The following is a 17,416-nucleotide window of genomic DNA, read 5'->3' as shown; positions in this document are numbered from 1 at the left end:
TAAATTTGGAGCATATAATCGTCATGACAAAAGCTAACCCGATTATCTAGGGTGAATTATTCTTTCATATCCTCACTGACACGGTCATGCTCCTTAATTTCCTTGCTGATGTGAACAGGGTCTTTGTTTGCTCTCAGCTCAGTACCTTTCAAAGTATGAGAGAATGAATGAATGATGTTGCCATGAGTCATATGCTACCAGTTTTTATTTTTGTTTGTAAGGCATATTACTACTCGGTTATTTAACAATTTTGAATCAGATGAGTTTCGCACAATTGAACTTATTAAAAACTGGCCCTTACATACATGAAATCACACCTGCAGAGTTATAGTACCTAAGACAATCTCGAAATGTAAGCAGTGTTTGCCTTCAAACCTCCTACTGCTGAGCTTGCTGTTTCCTCTCTTCTGTTACTTAGGAGAGGAAACGGCAACTTGTATAATTTGTTATGGTGCCAGCAGTGAAACACTGCATGGAATTTGACACCACAACTGAAAATATAATCTAATCAGGAGCCAAGAATAGCATATTTGCCAAACAGAAATGTCTGAAATACTTATACTCTTATTTGTTCTTTGTTTATTATCTTTATTATTACTTATTTATCCTTTGCCTATTATCTGTATGTAATACTCCTATATGCTGCTACTAGGTTTGAGAACTAAATCACTTTTGAAAAGCTTAGGAAATGGAATTTATCTATAGGTTATAATTAATTTGCAGCTTTATTATTCAGTATTCAAGACACTTTATTTTGTCTAGCCAACTTCAGGAATATCCTAGCCATCTTCAGGAGTATTGATAGACTAGACCAGAATTTAACATGGAGGAAATGTTCTTTATTTTTATCCCTGTGGAAGATGGTGGGGTGCCCTACCTGTGTCCCCTGGGCTATTAATGTTTCCTATCCATGGGCCCAGCCTCCTACTGCCAGCACCTGCAATTAATTGCTCCAGAGGCCCCTCTCTGGCCACTAGGGCCCCCCCTGTATTCCAATATTATACATCTGTGTACACTATTATATCATCTGTATGTTGCATCGTGTGCTTAAAACCCTGTTTAATCTCCTTCTATCACCATTTTTTAACCCTTTTGCCTTCTTCAATGGCCCCCCCACACACACCCTCTGATAACCACCATACTGTTGTCTATGTCACCATGAGTTTTTTGTTTTTGTTTGTTTATTTGTTGCCTTATGTTTTATATCCCACATGTGAATGAATCATATGTTTCCTGTCCTTTTCCATCTGACTTATTTCTCTTAGCATGATACTCAAGATCCATCCATTGTTGCAAATGGCAGCATTTCATCTTTTCTTATGACTGAGTAGTATTCCATTGTCTACATGTACCACACCTTCTTTATCCAACATCTCTCAAAGAACACTTGTGTTGTTTCCATGTCTTGGCTATGAATAATGCTGCAATGAACATAGGGGTACATATATCTTTATGAATAAATGTTTTCAATTTTTTTTAGAGTAGATAACCTGAAGAGGGATTGCTGGGTCATATGGTAGCTCCATTTTTAAAATTTTTTGAGTAAACTCCATATTGTTTTCCATAGTTGCTATCAATTTACATTCCCATCCATAGTGTATAGGGGCTCTTTTTTCCCACATTCTCTCCCAACACTTTTTATTTTCGTCTTGTTGATAATTGGCTTTTCCTTTTTTTTAAAAAAAAATCAATGTGTCACTTTTCTAATACATATCACTCTGATATTATATTTTTTCAGACCCTTTACATTTTAAAGTTATATGTCATATTAAAGGGGATGAAATAACTTTCAAAAGGATGCTTCCACTCTCATGATATTCCTACCTGTAAATGAGAAATACTGTGGCCTAAAATCCCTTAGAAGAGCTTAAATTTTAAGACTCAAATAAATAAAAGTTAACCTAATGAGGTTAATTGGGGGTTCAATTTTCATTACCCCAAAGTGTTAACAGTGACTCATGTTAACACATGAATGTACTTATGTTACGCATAACTAACTGCCTTGGTCAGGGCTCCCAGGTGCAGATAAGAGCAGCCACCCTCTGCATGGTCAGGCAGAATACAGAGAACGCACAGTGACAGTGGGAAGGCAGGGGAGCAGGCTGACAGCTCAGTTTCCGGAACCATCAGCCAGGACCACACCACTGAGGTGACCTGCTGCCCCCGCCCCCAGGGCATACTGTTTCCTATGACACCTGTGTTAGTGAGTGGGAGGCCCCGTGTCTCCCGTTTCTTCACACAGCTCACACCCAGGCAACGTCTGGGATGGGTGTAGCTGACTGGTGGAAGCCAGGGTAGATACTGGCACCCCAATGCAAGGGAGGTGGGAGAGGTAGGTTTTGTTTGTCGCCTGTTGGTTTTTATCTATCTGGAAAAGACAGGACCCACAATGCAGGGATCTACTACAATTGTAGGGATGTTGCCTAAAGATACTGGCAGTCACAAATGACAGGTGTCAGCCATGATAACGTCTCGTGAATATAGCAGCAGGCAAGTTGTGTAAGCTGTTTGGCCTCTACTGTTAAAAAAATGTGTAGAAAAAGATGGAAATACAGAGAAATGTTAATGTTGATTATCTCTATGATAGATTGTAGGTAATAGTTTCCATGTGTTTTATTTTCAAAAATTTATATACAGAAACTATATTTTGTTATAAATTAGAAAAAAAATGAGAGTTTAACATTTGAGAAAGAATTCATGAAAATAATTGCTGCCTTGCTGGATGGATGAAAACTCTATCTTAAAAGTCCTGAGCAGATTTAATTCTCTTTCTGTCAAACAGATCAATGCTGAATCCAAACAAAGTCAAATAAGCAAAAAATTACTCTCTTATTTAAGCTGAGATTAAAATCTATTTCCTGTGGCATTGCCCTCAGTGGGTACAGCAGCTGCGATCACTTTTGAGAGTCATAGCATCTTAAATCAGGAGGGCCTCTGTCATCATTTACCCTAACTTTATAGCAGTTGTCTTGGTCTGATGTTTTTAAAAATACAAACACACACTTGTGCATACTTACCTGTTTAATATCTGCCTTCCCCAGGAGACACAGGGCAGGGACCAGGAATCCCCAGAGCCCGCTACTCCTTAGACACTTAGTAGGTACTTACTATATTCTTGCAATGCTTGAGTGTTGATGGTGAAATCACAAGGGAAGGGACTGTAGCTAGTTATCTCTAGACTAACTGGGGAGTCTTCTGGCCTCACCAGCTGACTGGCTCTCACTGAGATGGTTGTGGCTGCGTGGAACATCTTTCTGCCACTTTCTGCAGTCCTCACTGGAGATTCTAAAGCTTTTTGAGGCCCACTGGCTTATTCTCCCCTTGAATCCTTTTTCACGCCTGCCCCCTTCTGAACCCCAGAAAATGTGAGGGTCCTGCTATTTTCTTTGGCTGCTTTGGAAAGAGCATAGTTCTTCTGCCCTTAGGCTCCCTCCCCCATCTTGGAGTTCTATTCCTGTCCCGCTCTCTGGACCTTGCCTAGAGGTCAGGGACTCTTTTCAAGGGTTCAGCAGTCCCTAACGTTCTTGCCTCCCTTCATCTGGCCCAGAGGGTCTCCTTCTCACCTGGGGGCAGGGAGGACACTCACCCACTCATCAGATGTCCGCATGTCTTTTCTCTTTGGCCTTGGCCTCTCTATTGGAAAATCATAAACTGGGGATTTGACTCATATTCTCTACAGTTTATGATGCCATCTTTTCCCATCTGCTGTTGCTTCAGTGGGAAAATGTGAAAGGATCTGAGGAGATTTGGGGGAAAAACAAACTTTGGTGAACATCTCAAAAATATCATCGGTTCTATTTGTACAAAAGGTGGGCCAATCCTCAGGGAATAAATTAGCTATGGTTGACCCAAATTTTCAAAGTCACTCTCCTGGGTTGTCAGTTCACTACAGATTCTAGAAATAAAGAATCATGACACTCGGAAGAGAGAACAGAAAGTCTGCAAAATGAGGCGCCTGGCGGGATGGCCGTTTTCGCTGCTGTCATAAAGTTGCTCCCGAACAGTTGAAGAGTCTGATAAAATAAATACCTGCCATGTCAGGTAGGAGTGGGTGACAGGCGGAGCGTCCCTGAGCAGGTGACAAGCTGTCCTTGACTTGGTAAGTTTCCATGCTTTCTTTCTCCGATTGCATCTCATAGTCAGTGATATGCAATGGGAGCTCCCCCTGTCAGCTCAGTGACAGGATTTTCGGTGAGGAAGGAAGGTAGAGTGTCTCCGTGTCAGCCGGAGATGATTGTATTAGAAATCACCTGTCTTAATGATCCTACCTTCATCTGCTAAGCTGTGGGCAAATGAGATTTTATGCTTTATCATCAGGCTGCCAGGCAAGGCTCAGGTAACTATATGTAAAACTCATGCTCTGTTGCACAATACTTGATGTTTGCAAGGAAAAATAAGCATCTTGAAGCTTTGTATAGCCTTTGTTTCTTCACAGCAAGAGAATATTACAAGTTTGTGTAAGGCTTTATATTGTCATGCTTAACCACTGTGACTTTTACAATGCATGTTAGCTGGGGCAGCGTGAATTACTGGAAAAGCACCATGAAGATGTTATTGAGCTCTGCCTGCTGCTTCATAGTCTTCAGAAGTTACAAAAACCATAGCTGTGTATCCCATTTCAAGCTCCTTATAGTATATTAACTATACTATGTATACTGAGATGCCATTCTCAATAACAGGAGGCCATTTTTAAAAAATATTTTTTTATTGATTTCAGAGAGAGAGAATCATGGATCAGCTGCCTCCTGCACACCCCACACTGGGAATAAAGCCCGCAACCTGGGCATGGGCCCTGACCGGGAATTGAACTGTGACCTCCTGGTTCATAGGTTGACACTCCATCATTGATCCACGCTGGCCAGGCAACATGAAGTCCTTCTTATCCAAATTCTTGATAGAACAGTTTTTCCATAAGTATGTTATCAAACAACCATTCCTCTAGGACAGTGGTCGGCAAACTGCGGCTCGCGAGCCTTGTGTGGCTCTTTGGCCCCTTGAGTGTGGCTCTTCCACAAAATACCGACTTCTGCGCATGGGCCACAAAGTTTCAATCGTACATGTGCACCTGCACATGGTATTTTGTGGAAGAGCCACACTCAAGGGGCCAAAGAGCTGCATGTGGCTCGCAAGCCGCAGTTTGCCGACCACTGCTCTAGGATCTACTTCATTATCAAGTAGAGGCTAATGGCGTGTTCTATAACTAACAGAATTATGTGAAAGCACCATTAGGGAAAGGGGACCAAATATTCGAACTTCCTAAATTGCAGCCATAGTTAAAGACGCGTGTAAATGCCCAGGCAGAGCCTGTGAAGAGCCGTCCTTTCTAGTGTAGTTGGACCACTTATTGTGGAGACAGTGCCTGCTGTGGTTGTCTTTTGGGGGTGGGATGAATTCAGAATGGGAAGATGATGCAGAACATTAAAAAGAATATTAGATTTTTTCATTTTTTAACCAATGTTTTAGAATTGTGTCAATTACTTATTCACCCACATTTTTTTCCAACTTGTCAGGGTTTTTTTTGGTAAGCATTTGACTTAGTTTTTCTAGCAAAGATAACTTTCACACTCACCCTTCATCAGTTTGTCATATTTTAGTCACAAGTTTACAATAATGAGCACAACCGGCATAAACAAGCTTAGGTAAACACAGTGACTTTGGTAAGCACACAGGTCTCAACAAAGGACAGGAATGGGCGTGCCACAGGGCACCTCCTAGCTCCAGCATCCCTTTGGCAAAGGCAACCCTCAGCATTTGTTAGGAAGGACTGGAGGACGCTGGTTAATCTATGAATTGGTTAAAGGGCCTTTAATCAAGAGAGTGTCTATATAAATACATTTTCATTACTATGCATAGGTGATAACTCTTAAGGAACACTTTTTGAAGAATGATTTCTAGTACAGGTCCTACTGAATTTGCCTTAATGAACAGCGACAGCTCACTTATAATCAGTGGAGTATGTCTACACACGTAATTGGCATTCTAAAGTACTTCTACCCAGCAGTCTAGTTTATTTACACTCTGGTACTATAATTGGTTTGTTCATCAGACTTCTTTTTTCTTAGATGGGAAGAGATAATGTGTTGGTCTACTCTTCACTGAGTTATCACAATTTTTAAATTAATAATTTTGAGATGTAATGAGTGCTTGTTCCACTTATATATGCTCAAGATCCTAAATACCTGTCAATGTCTTTAGATTTTTTTTTCTCTTCTAAATATGGGTAGCAGTAAAGTATGCTATGCAGAGGATGGTTTAAAAAAATAAACAGATATTGTCCTACTAATAGATTTGGGAAATTTTAGAGTTTAGAGACAGAGAGAGAAGCATGTGTGTGTGTATGTGTGCCTTATGTGTATTACACACACACACACACACACACACACACACAGGCAGAGAGAGAGAAAGAAAGTCAGAGAAAGAGATAAGCAAAGCAAGAATAAGAGACAGAGTCACAGATATATTTATATTGCATTATATTACATTGTATATATTACATGATATTCACATACTCATATGTATACATAGAGACAGAGACAAAGGGACACAGAAACAGAAATAGGGGGACACCAAGTTAGGGATAAAGAAATTGAAAAGCAGACAGAACAGATGAAAACAGATGAGAGAGAAAAAGCACACAGAGAGATAGAAACAGACAAACAGAGACACCATGCAAGAATCAAAAAGAAATGGAGATATCTAGAGAGACAGAGGAAGGGCCATCTCAGCGATGTTGCTCAAGATTAGCTCCATCTCTGCCGTGTTTTAGCAAAACCGTAGAGCCACAGGTGTGGAGGCCAGAGGCCTTGGGGAAGCCATGTCCTTGGCTAGGACAGAGAGGCAGGCCCAGGCTCTGCCTAGAGACACAGTGTCCCAACAGGCAATGCCAGGTTTACGAGTAGTCACAGCCTGTGCATTGATTAGATGGCCCTGCACCACCTGTTTAGATCTACTAAATGTGTGTGTGCGTTTTTAGCTCTAACTATATTTAAAAAATTTTTTTGGCTGCAGAAAGGTATTGAAGGAAATCTCCGTGGGAGGGCTCAATCCAAATGACACTGTGCAGGCCAATTTGGAGGCCCAGCTCCTTTCCAAGCTGGACCACCCAGCCATTGTCAAGTTCCACGCCAGCTTTGTGGAGCAAGATAATTTCTGCATCATCACGGAGTACTGTGAGGTGAGAGTTTCCTTCTCTTCTCGAAATCATAATAAAGATCTGTTTCATAGAAAAAGATGGCACTAATCCATGCAAAGCCACTGTGACCCACCTGCTTATAATTTAATCACTTTCTTCCTTTAGCCCCATTCAGTGAATAAACTATCTTAGGTGGGAAACAACTGACTCCTACTGCTTGTGACTATTGCTGCTACCTCTGCCCCTGCCTTGGGGCAATGAACTGTCCTGGCCCTGCGCATCTCACTGTCATCAGTACTGTCCAAAGGCACTTTCTGCGATGATGGAAATGTCCTGTATTTGTGCTGTTTAGCACAGTAGTCACTAGTCACACATGACTCTTTAGCACTTGATGAAGTATGGCTAGTGTGATTGAGGAGCTCAATGTTACATTTTATTGAATTTTAATAAATTTAAATTTAAATACCCATGTGTAGCTTGTGGCTATTACTGACTTGGACAGATCCAGATGATAAAGCTATAACTTTATTTCCCTGCATTAATTTTTAAATTTTAACCTACCAGAAAAGTTCTAAGAATAACACAAGGAACTCCCATATACCCTTCATTCAGATTTCCCAATTATTATCTTTTTTCCACATTCGGTTTATCATTCTCTTTATTCATTTTGTGCATCTATTGGAGAGTAAGTTCAGACATGATGTCCCTTTGTCCTAAATACCACTATTGGTATTTCATAAGAACAAAGACACTTTCTTACGTAACTACAGTACCATGATCAGAATCAGTGGCTCTCACTCAAAAGTGTGATCCCAGACCATATCAGCATCACTTGGGACCTGGTTAGAAATACACAGTCTCAGCCTCCCCCCAGCCATGCGGAATCAGAAATTCTGGGGATGGGGTCTGGCAATCTGTGTTTGACAAGCCCACAGGCGGGTCTGAAGCACACTGAAGTTTGAGAAGCGCCCATCTAATCCACAATTCATATTTAAATTTAACTCCATGTGCCCCAAGTATGTCCTTAGACATCGAAGAATGTTTCTGTAAGAATTATTTTCTTGTGCAGAATCTAATCCAGGTTCGTCTGCATTAATTTTTAAATGCTGGTGGTTTCCAGGGGCCGAGTTGCTCTCTGGGGAGGGGCGTTGCCGTAGTGACAGCAGCTGGCAGGGCTGGGACCAGCTGTGGGGCTTCTGGGGTTCCAGGGTTTCAGCCCCGAGCTGTCAGGCTGTCATCTCCTTCGCGCCTGAGGAGTGACGCGTGCGTATTTCTCATCTTCAGACCCGAATTTGCTCTTAATTAGCACAGCCTGGCACTGTCCTCTTTTTATTGAGCTAAAATAGTAATACTGAAAAGGGCAGATGGCCAAACTTGCACTTCAGGAAAATGCTATATCACCATTGAAATACTTGGTCTTTTTTATCTCCCAAGTTTCCTCTTCTGTTATTTATTTTTTATAATGTATTTTTATTGGTTTCAGAGAGAGGAGGGGAGAGGGAGAATTAGAAACATCAATGATGAGAGAGTATCATTGATCGGCTGCCTCCTGCACACCGCTTACTGGGGATCGAGCCTGCAACCCGGGCATGTGCCCTGACTGGGTATTGAACCGTGACCACCTGGCTCATGGTCAACACTCCACCACTAAACTACACCAGCCAGGCTTTAATTTAATTTAATACCTATATAAATGCATTCATGAGACTAATACATCCACCACACAACCCTTTGGACACATCTTATCAGGTTACGAGTATGAAAAGCAAACAACGGAACTCTCACAACTTCTTAAGATCTAACTAAATCGTTGAGCGGGAATAGTTCCAAAACTACTAAAGTGGCAGAATGTTTCAAATATTGGTGTCTCTGTTCTCCCCACCTAGGGGAAATGGATCTACTTGTTGTTCCCTGTCCATCTTCCAGAATGTCAACCCCTTCATCTGTGCTTGGGCCATTTCCTGTAGAATGCCCTTCCTAGCCCCACACATTCAAATCCTCCCCATCCTCCCAGGCCCCGCTGAAATGCCACCTCCTCTACAAAGATTCCCAAAATCTCCTGGCTGGAAATCATTCCCCATTCGTTCCCCCTCTCATAGCATTTTATCTCCGTGGCACTCAGCACTTTATGCATAGTATAAACCATCTCACTTCTCAATGTATGGGATTCATCTTTTTCTGATTCATTTTTATGCTACATCGTGACCCATGCTGTGAGCCACAGAGAAATTAGCACTCAGGAAACTTACTGTTTTGTGTGTTTTTTCCTGAAAAATTCTTTACCACTTGCTTCCAGCTGTTTCCTATCTCATTTCTGTCAAAGACTGATGATAAAGAATAAAATATTGGATCCTTCTACCTGTCATATATGTCAAAAGCATTTTGTCCTACCTATGTTTCTGGTACACCTAACAACGTACTACACCAGTGGCCTGTCAGATACTGCCTGAAGGTGTTTCCATTGGGTTAGGATAAGGCATCTCCATAGCTGGGTGTCAAATTCGTAGACAAAATAGAGAATAGGCGCGATCACATATCTCCTGGAGAGAGAGAATATACGACTATCGGGGCAAAAAGTGGGGAAGGTTGGACTTGTCTGTTTCATGCTTGGTGATATTAACATAGCTAAACAAAAATGATATCAAGATCGTGGTAGTGCTCATCCTTAACTGTACATTGTAGTCACCTGGAGAGCTTTCAAAAATCCCAAGACTTGAGGCCCACCTCCAGAAAGTCCGATTGGATTGATCCGGGGTAAGGTCCAGACATGAGGATTTTTTTAATGCTCTCGGGGTGATTCTAATGTGCAACTGAGGTTAAGGACTGGAAAAAAAAGAAGAAGGAGAATGGTTAGTATGGGAACAGGAAAGTAGAGTCATAAAGGGAAACTGTCAGGGGTGTGGAGCACTGAGCAAAGTTGGGGCCTAGATCTGAGCAGGGAAGTGTGGCCCTGGTGCTAGGTGTGGTTTTATCTCAGGCCACCTTGTTTGGTGCTATTGTTGATGAAAATTACCCACTTGGTCTCTTGGCTCCCTGAGCAGCCTTCTCATTCCAGTTCAGTTCTCCATATATGTCTCTTCTAACGGGGAAAAAAATTTGCAGGCTAAACCAACGTGAGCTTCCCGTTGTATCGGCAGTTCTGGTTCTCATCGCATATGAATAAATTGGCATTCTAGATTGTTTATTGCTTCCTTAAGAGTTTGAAGTTCATCAAGGCCATAGTAACTAGGGGTCTTTCCAAAAGCCATTATTGAACCCTAACTCTGTGTCAAATATAATTCCAGACCTGGTGTGGGGCAACAGAGATAATATGATCTTCCTTTAATGAACCTGTTAGTATAAATAAATTATTTATATCAGTGATTTTCAACCTTTTTATCTCATAGTACATATAAGCTAATGACTAAAATTGTGTGACAAAAATCCTATATAATATAAGTCCAAAGACAGAATGGCAGAACCACCAGAATGACCGGTTGACCAGTCGCTATGATGTGCACTAACCATCAGGGAGCAGACGCTGAACACAGGAGCTGCCCCCTGGCTCCCTGGTGGTCAGTGTGCTACCACAGTGGGAGTGCTGCTCAGCTGACCGGGATGAGCAGCTGCTCCTGCTGTGAACCCCAGGGCTGACGGGCAGGATCCCGGGCTGCCTCCTCACCCCAGGCTCCTCCTCCTCGCTCCCTGCTGCCTCCTCCAGAAGCCCGCAGGTCGCGCAGCACCGCACCAGGCTCACAGAGTGGACCCTGAGTCTGGGAGGCGGGTTTGTGGCCATTGCGGACTGTAGCCTACCCCACTGCCTCTCACTGCTATTGTCCCTGAGCCCGGCCCTGATCAGGTCCCCTGGAGAGGCGAGTGCTCTGGCTCCACAGAAGATGCTGGACCAGGGAGCAGCCGCTCAGAGGGTGGGTCCACAGCTGCTCGGCTGACCGGGATGAGTGGCGTTCCCACAGCGGGCCGATCCCCGAAGGCCATGCCCCCCACCAGTGCACGAATCCTGTGCACCAGGCCTCCAGTATAGGTGTAATTTTGAATCACACCAGAGAGCTGTTGTGTTGGCTATTGTCATTTTTTTACTTGACTATCTAAGGGAAAGGAGGTCAGTGCCCCTGACTGAATAGTCAGGTATTTATTGCATGTTTAAAAATTCTTGGAGCACACCAGTGTACCTCTTGCAGCCAATTGAAAATTGCTGATTTATATCAATGGCTAAAATGTAAGAGGGATGGGATAAGTGTCAAAAAAAAAAAAAAGGTATGGTTAAAGTGCTATGGGAGTTAAGAGTAGAGAGAAATGACTTTGGACTGCAAGAACCATGGAAGGGCTGGCATCATCTATGGGAAGGATTAGGTTAAGGGATATGGATGAGGCAAGGACATTTCAGTTAAAAGGACTCTATAATAATAAAAGCATAATATGCTAATTAGACCAGACATCCTTCCAGATGACCTTCCGGATGAAGCCAAGGCTGTGAGGGCCGAGCCCCTTGCACTAATTTTGTGCACTGGGCCTCTAGTAATGTGAAAAAAGGCTCAGAAGTAGAAAAGCATGGGCCATGATTTAGGAACCTAATACTTCACCTTTAATTGTGATGTGTTTGCTGTTAAACACACTCCCTAATGTTAACAACTTATTTAACCTAATATTTTGCCAGTTCCCCTTCTAGTGTCTTTTGCCTATTCCCAGGATCTAATCTAGGATCCTTACACTGCATTTAATTGTTGCAGCTCCTTAGTCTCTAATCTGTGGCAGTTTCCCTTTCCTGCCTTGTTTTGTATGACCTTGACACTTTTGAAGGGTATTGGTAAGTTATTTTGTAGACTGTCTCTCAGTTTGGGTTTATCTGATGTTCTCTCATGATTAGATTGAGGTTATGTGTTCTGGGTCAGACGACCACGGGAGTGATGATGTGTCCTCAGTGCATCACATGAAAGGGTGCCTGTTAGTGTATTTTCTTCCTGGTGATCTTAACTTTGGTGATGTGATTAAGGCTCTGTCTGCTGAATCTCGCCACTGTAAAGTTACTCTTTTCCTTTTTGTAATGGATAAATATCTTGGGGAAGATACTTTGAGGGTGTCCATGTTAATATCCTGCTCCTCCTCAAATTTTCCTCCACTGATTTTAGCATCTGGCGTAATGTTTACTGCGATGTTTTCCTAATGGTGATTATGTATTTCCGTCATTCTTTCCACATTTACTACTTGGGATTCTTCTATAAGGAAGCGCTATCCTTCCATTCCTTCTCCTCCATTTGTGTATTTATTCAAGTATTTATTTATAGCAGCATGGACTCAGACAAGTTTTTTATTCTGTGGGCTATACAACCAATATTATCATTATTTATTCTGTTGCTCAAATTATTCCAGCTTTGGCTGTTGGAGCTTCTTCAGGTTAACCCTGTATCCTCTGTGTCCTCTTACCATGCCCATATCCTTTTTCAAGGAGAGGTGGATTCTCATCTATTTTATAGATGAGGAAGTAGGACCCCAGAGAGGTGGAGTGATTTTTCTGACAATCACGTGGCTTGAATGTTGAATTTCACTCAGAGCAGGGGCATTGGAAAAGCTATACCCCCTTTTAAAAAATATTTTTATTGATTTCAGAGTGGAAGAGAGAGGGGAACAGATAGAAACATCAATGATGAGAGAGAATCATTTATCAGTTGCCTCCTGCACACCCCCTACTGGAGATCAAGCCCACAACCTGGGAATGTGCCCCAATCAGGAATTGAACCGTGACCTCCTGGTTCATAGGTCGACACTCAACCACTAAGCCACGCCAGCCAGGCAGCTACCCCTTTTTAAAAATTTTTACTTAGGTTACTTTAATTCCCTTCTTAATACTTAGATAGAGTCAACTGAATAGTCCATTATTCCTATCTTCTCAAGCATGCAATTATTTACTTTTACATGGACATGAGTGAGTTGAGATAGATCGTTTTATTATTCACATCAACAGTGTTAACCAAACGTGTTTCAAAAGGAGGCCCTAAACCAGTGGTCGGCAAACTGCGGCCCCTTGAGTGTGGCTCTTCCACAAAATACCACGTGCAGGCGCACACAGACAGTGTGATTGAAACTTCGTGGCCACACTTAAAGGGCCAAAGAGCCGCATGTGGCTTGTGAACCGCAGTTTGCCGACCACTGCCCTAAACTAAACACAAATTTCAACCCAGCCACTCTAATGAAGCCTGAAACTTTCAGTTATAAGATGAACAAGGTCTGGGGATCTAATGCAGTGGCCATAGTTAATCACATTACACTGTACACCTGAAATTTGCTACAAGAGCAGATCTCAAGTACTCTCACCTCAGAAAAAAGTAACTATATGTGGTATTGAATGTGTCAGTTAACTTGACTGAGGTAACCATCTCACAGTGCACACGTACACACTGTACACAAAAGCTGTCCCTTGGCTTATTCTCATTTATATTCTGTATCTTTATTTTTGTTTACATGATATATATAAACACAGAAACCTGTGTATGCTGTAGATGGTTTGGCTCAGTGGATAGAGCATCAGCCTGCAGACTGAAGGGTCCCAGGTTCAATTCCTGTCAAGGGCACATGCCTGGGTTGCAGGCTCTATCCCCACTGGGGGTGTGCAGGAGGCAGCCGATCAATGATTCTCTTTCATCATTGATGTTTCTATCTCTCTCTCCCTCTCCCTTCTTCTCTGAAAACAATAAAAATATATTTTAAAAAGTAAACCTGTATATCACACATTTTAACATGATGACATTATTATTTTCTCTCAGCAGGAGACTAGTAGCATCACACTGACTTCTGTTCAAATCTTGGTCCATGTCCTTGAGCAAGTTATTTCACTCTTGACATTTTCCTGACCTCAAGCTAATGTAACAACACATATTCTGTTAGGTTTTTATAGCAATTTGAAATAATGGATGTTGAAAGAGTGGCCATCAGTGCTTTGCACCTAGTAAACCATCAGTAATGGAAGTTGTTAGTTCCTTATTTCATTGCTATTCCCTTCTCCCCTTTCCCAGAGGTAATTTTTACCTCTTTGAGTTTTTTATTTGCAGCCTTTACTGTAGGGATTCATGCCAGAAGGAGGGAAGCAGGCAAATTTTTTAACACTAATGGGTCTGATGGCAACTTTTAGGCAAGTACTTGCCAAGGATCTGTTTGTATTGTAAAAAAGAACGTTTGAAATTTCTCGTATGCTTCTTGTTTATGTAAAGCTGTTTAAATACACCAAGTAAGTGGGTTGAGTTTTACAATCTCGAAACTCTAGTGGGTGTCAGTAGACTCTTGCAAGTGAACTTGGCAGTAACATGTAGCCACCAGGCTAATTAGCTCTCAGCGTGTTCGTACAACATCATACTTGATGTGTTCTGGGTCTACAATTGGAGACAAACCTTTTTCTATCTTTCAAAGCCATTGTTATAGTCCTGAAACTCTGTCTGGGGCCTCCGGCACCCAGAATTGGTTGTTTATGGATGAGAGCCATGCTTGATATTTATCACTGTGATGTGTTTTAGTGGCCATCTGTCTTAGTCTGTTCAAGCATCTATAGCAAAATACAATAGATTTGGTGGCTTATAAACAACAGAAATCTGTGTCTCACATTTCTGGAGGCTGGAAGTCTGAGATCAAGTTGCTGGATCCAGATTCAGGGTCTGGTGAAGGTCCGATTCCTGGTCTATAGACGGTCATCTTGCTGTGTCCTCACATGGTGGAAGGGGTGAGGGAGCTCTGTAGGCTTGCTTTTATAAAGACACAATTCCATTCATAAGGGCTCCACTCTCACGATCTAATCACCTCCCAAAGGTCCCACATCCTAATATTATCACACAAAGGTTAGGGGCTCAACATATATATTTTGGGGGACACAAACACCATCCTTCCTGCTGTGAGCGGTAGCCGTCACACATGAGGCTGTCTTCAGTGGTTGGCTTTGCTGGAATTGCTGCTGATTGAGGAACCTAACCATTACCTTCAGAGAGGTGTGGCCCATCAGCCCTCTGGTTTTCCCTGGCAGCTCCATCCCAGAGTGGGTAGGCCTCCTTGAATTTGCTCCATGTCAATTCTATTATGGTCTAAAGTTTATTCAGTAGGGAAGACTGTAAATAATGTGTGTCACATTTTTATACACATAAACCAATCTGTTTGTGATTTTTGTAAGTGCCAAAGTTAGTCATTTTATTTGTTCCATTTATTTTCTTTGCTTAAACTATGAAATATTTTAACCTTTTATCAAAAAAAGTTAAAAAAATAAGGCCACTGATTTTTACTTAAAATTGTTAATGAAAAAAATTGAAAAGCAAACAAGTTTCATTTAAAAGAAAGGAAGTAATGCACTAATATAAAGCAATTCAAAAACCCAGTAGCACTTAGGCATTTGGGGTATGGCTTTAGTTGGCATATGACTTTATATAAATACTAGGGGCCCGGTGCACGAAATTCGTGCATTGGGGGGGGGGGGGAGTGTCCCTCAGCCCAGCCTGCCCCCTCTCATATACTGGGAGCCCTCAGGCGTTGACCCCCATCACCCTCCAATCGCAGGATCGGCCCCTTGCCCAGGCCTGATGCCTCTGTCAGAAATGGGGGGACCCTCATTTCCCCCCATCACTGGTTCTGCCCCTAACCCAGGCCTGAGGCCTCTGGCCCAGGAATCATGCCTGGGCAGAGGACCCCCATCTCCCTCTGATCGCTTGCTCCACCCCCCGCCCAAGCCTGACGCCTCTGACCCAGGCTTCAGGCCTGGGCAAGGGGACCATCATATCCCCCCAATCCCTGGCTCCGCCCCCCACCCAGGCCTGATGCCTCGGCCAGAGGAGTTGACCCTCATCACCCTCCGATCACCAATCACCGAATCGGCCCCTTGACCAGGCCTGAGGCCTCCGGCAGAGGTGTCAGGCCTGGGCAGGGGACCCCCAGCTCCCCGCGGTTGCAGGCTCCGCCCCTGCCCAGGCCTAACGCCTCTGGCCTAGGCGTCCGGCCCGGGCAGCGGGGACCTGCAGTGGCAGCGGGGGGCGCCGCGATCGTGGGCTTCGCTTTAGGCCCAGGTAAGGGACCCCTAGCTCCTGGGACTGCCAGCTTCGACCGTGCCCAGCTCCCATCGCTGGCTCCACCCCTACTTCCTGCTATCACTGGCCAGGGCGGCAAAGGCGCCTGATTCTCCGATCATGGCTGCCCCCCAGCTCTTAGCTCCCCCCTGGGTTTCCGATCACTGTCAGTGGCAGGGGGCTTCTTCCTGCTTTCCCTTTCGCCTCCCTGCATTGTGCCTACATATGCAAATTAGCCGCCATCTTGTTGGCAGTTAACTGCCAATCTTAGTTGGCAGTTAACTGCCTATCATAGTTGGCAGTTAATTTGCATATAGCCCTGATTAGCCAATGAAAAGGGTATCGTCGTACGCCAATTACCATTTTTCTCTTTTATTAGTGTAGATAAGTATTCAAAAATAGAATCAGAATAACCCACTTCAAACAGTTTACTTTTAAAAAGACCAGTGATTTATAGATGAAAGTATTATTCCATACCACTGCTTAAGGTAAAAGTGAGTTTTACCATTTTATTCTTGTTCATGTACATTTGCCTCAGCAGGAAGAACACTTACTGTAAAATAACTTGAAAAAAATCTGAGCTTGGGGTGGTAAACACATAACACATATACAGATGATGTATTGTAGAATTGTGTACTTGAAACCTATATCATTTTATTAAGCAATGCAACCCAATAAGTTCAGTAAAAACATTAGCAACTAAACCTAGGAATGCTCATTTATATTAGCAGACATAAACATTATGGTACCGCTTGTCATTTGTTAGTAACTATTTAGGATCTGGATTTTCTGACCCTGTTTTTTAAGCGCATTATATGGCTTGATGTTTCCCCCACTTAGCATGCACTCAGTTGCAGTGAACTTCCAAACTTCTAAGGAAATGTTTTCTGGTTCTACAATATAATGGCAGAGGACCTTCTTTCCCTGCCCGCTCTACCTCCATTTATTGGTGTTTTCCTAAATGTAACGCCACAGGCTTTTTAAAAGTGTCGTTATAAAATGATTCTTATTCAATCATGACTTTCCCAAGTACACTTTTTTACCTTTGGAATTTTTCAAATTAAACCATTTTATTCAATAATTTGGATAAAACATTAAGTATGTGGCATATCTGTATTATTATCTAGCAGTGTTTTCTTTAAGTGTGGTTGGTCCATGGACCACCTGTTCCAGAGTAACTTAGGATGCTTGCTAAAAAAAGTACATATTCCTTGCTCCTCTTTGGATTTACTTATTAGAGTCCCTGTTGGTGTGG

At 42.7% G+C, this 17,416-nt stretch overlaps 1 protein-coding gene across 1 annotated transcript in view; it reads left to right on the top strand.

Annotated features, from left to right (window-relative positions):
* The window catches only part of NEK11 (NIMA related kinase 11), a gene marked incomplete at its 5' end in the record, with an annotated part of 156,372 nt that overhangs the window by 17,384 nt on the left and 121,572 nt on the right, over positions 1 to 17,416 (top strand). Inside the window, one exon of the mRNA XM_081106198.1 lies at positions 7,009 to 7,174. Coding sequence (XP_080962324.1) covers positions 7,009 to 7,174 — 166 coding nt within the window. The remainder of the gene's footprint in view (positions 1 to 7,008; positions 7,175 to 17,416) is intronic.

Source organism: Myotis nattereri (assembly GCF_964212035.1).
Source record: "Myotis nattereri genome assembly, chromosome: 14".
NCBI lineage: Eukaryota > Metazoa > Chordata > Mammalia > Chiroptera > Vespertilionidae > Myotis > Myotis nattereri.
The sequence above is the reverse complement of the archived record's forward strand: the minus strand, read 5'-3'. Positions and strand labels throughout refer to the sequence as shown.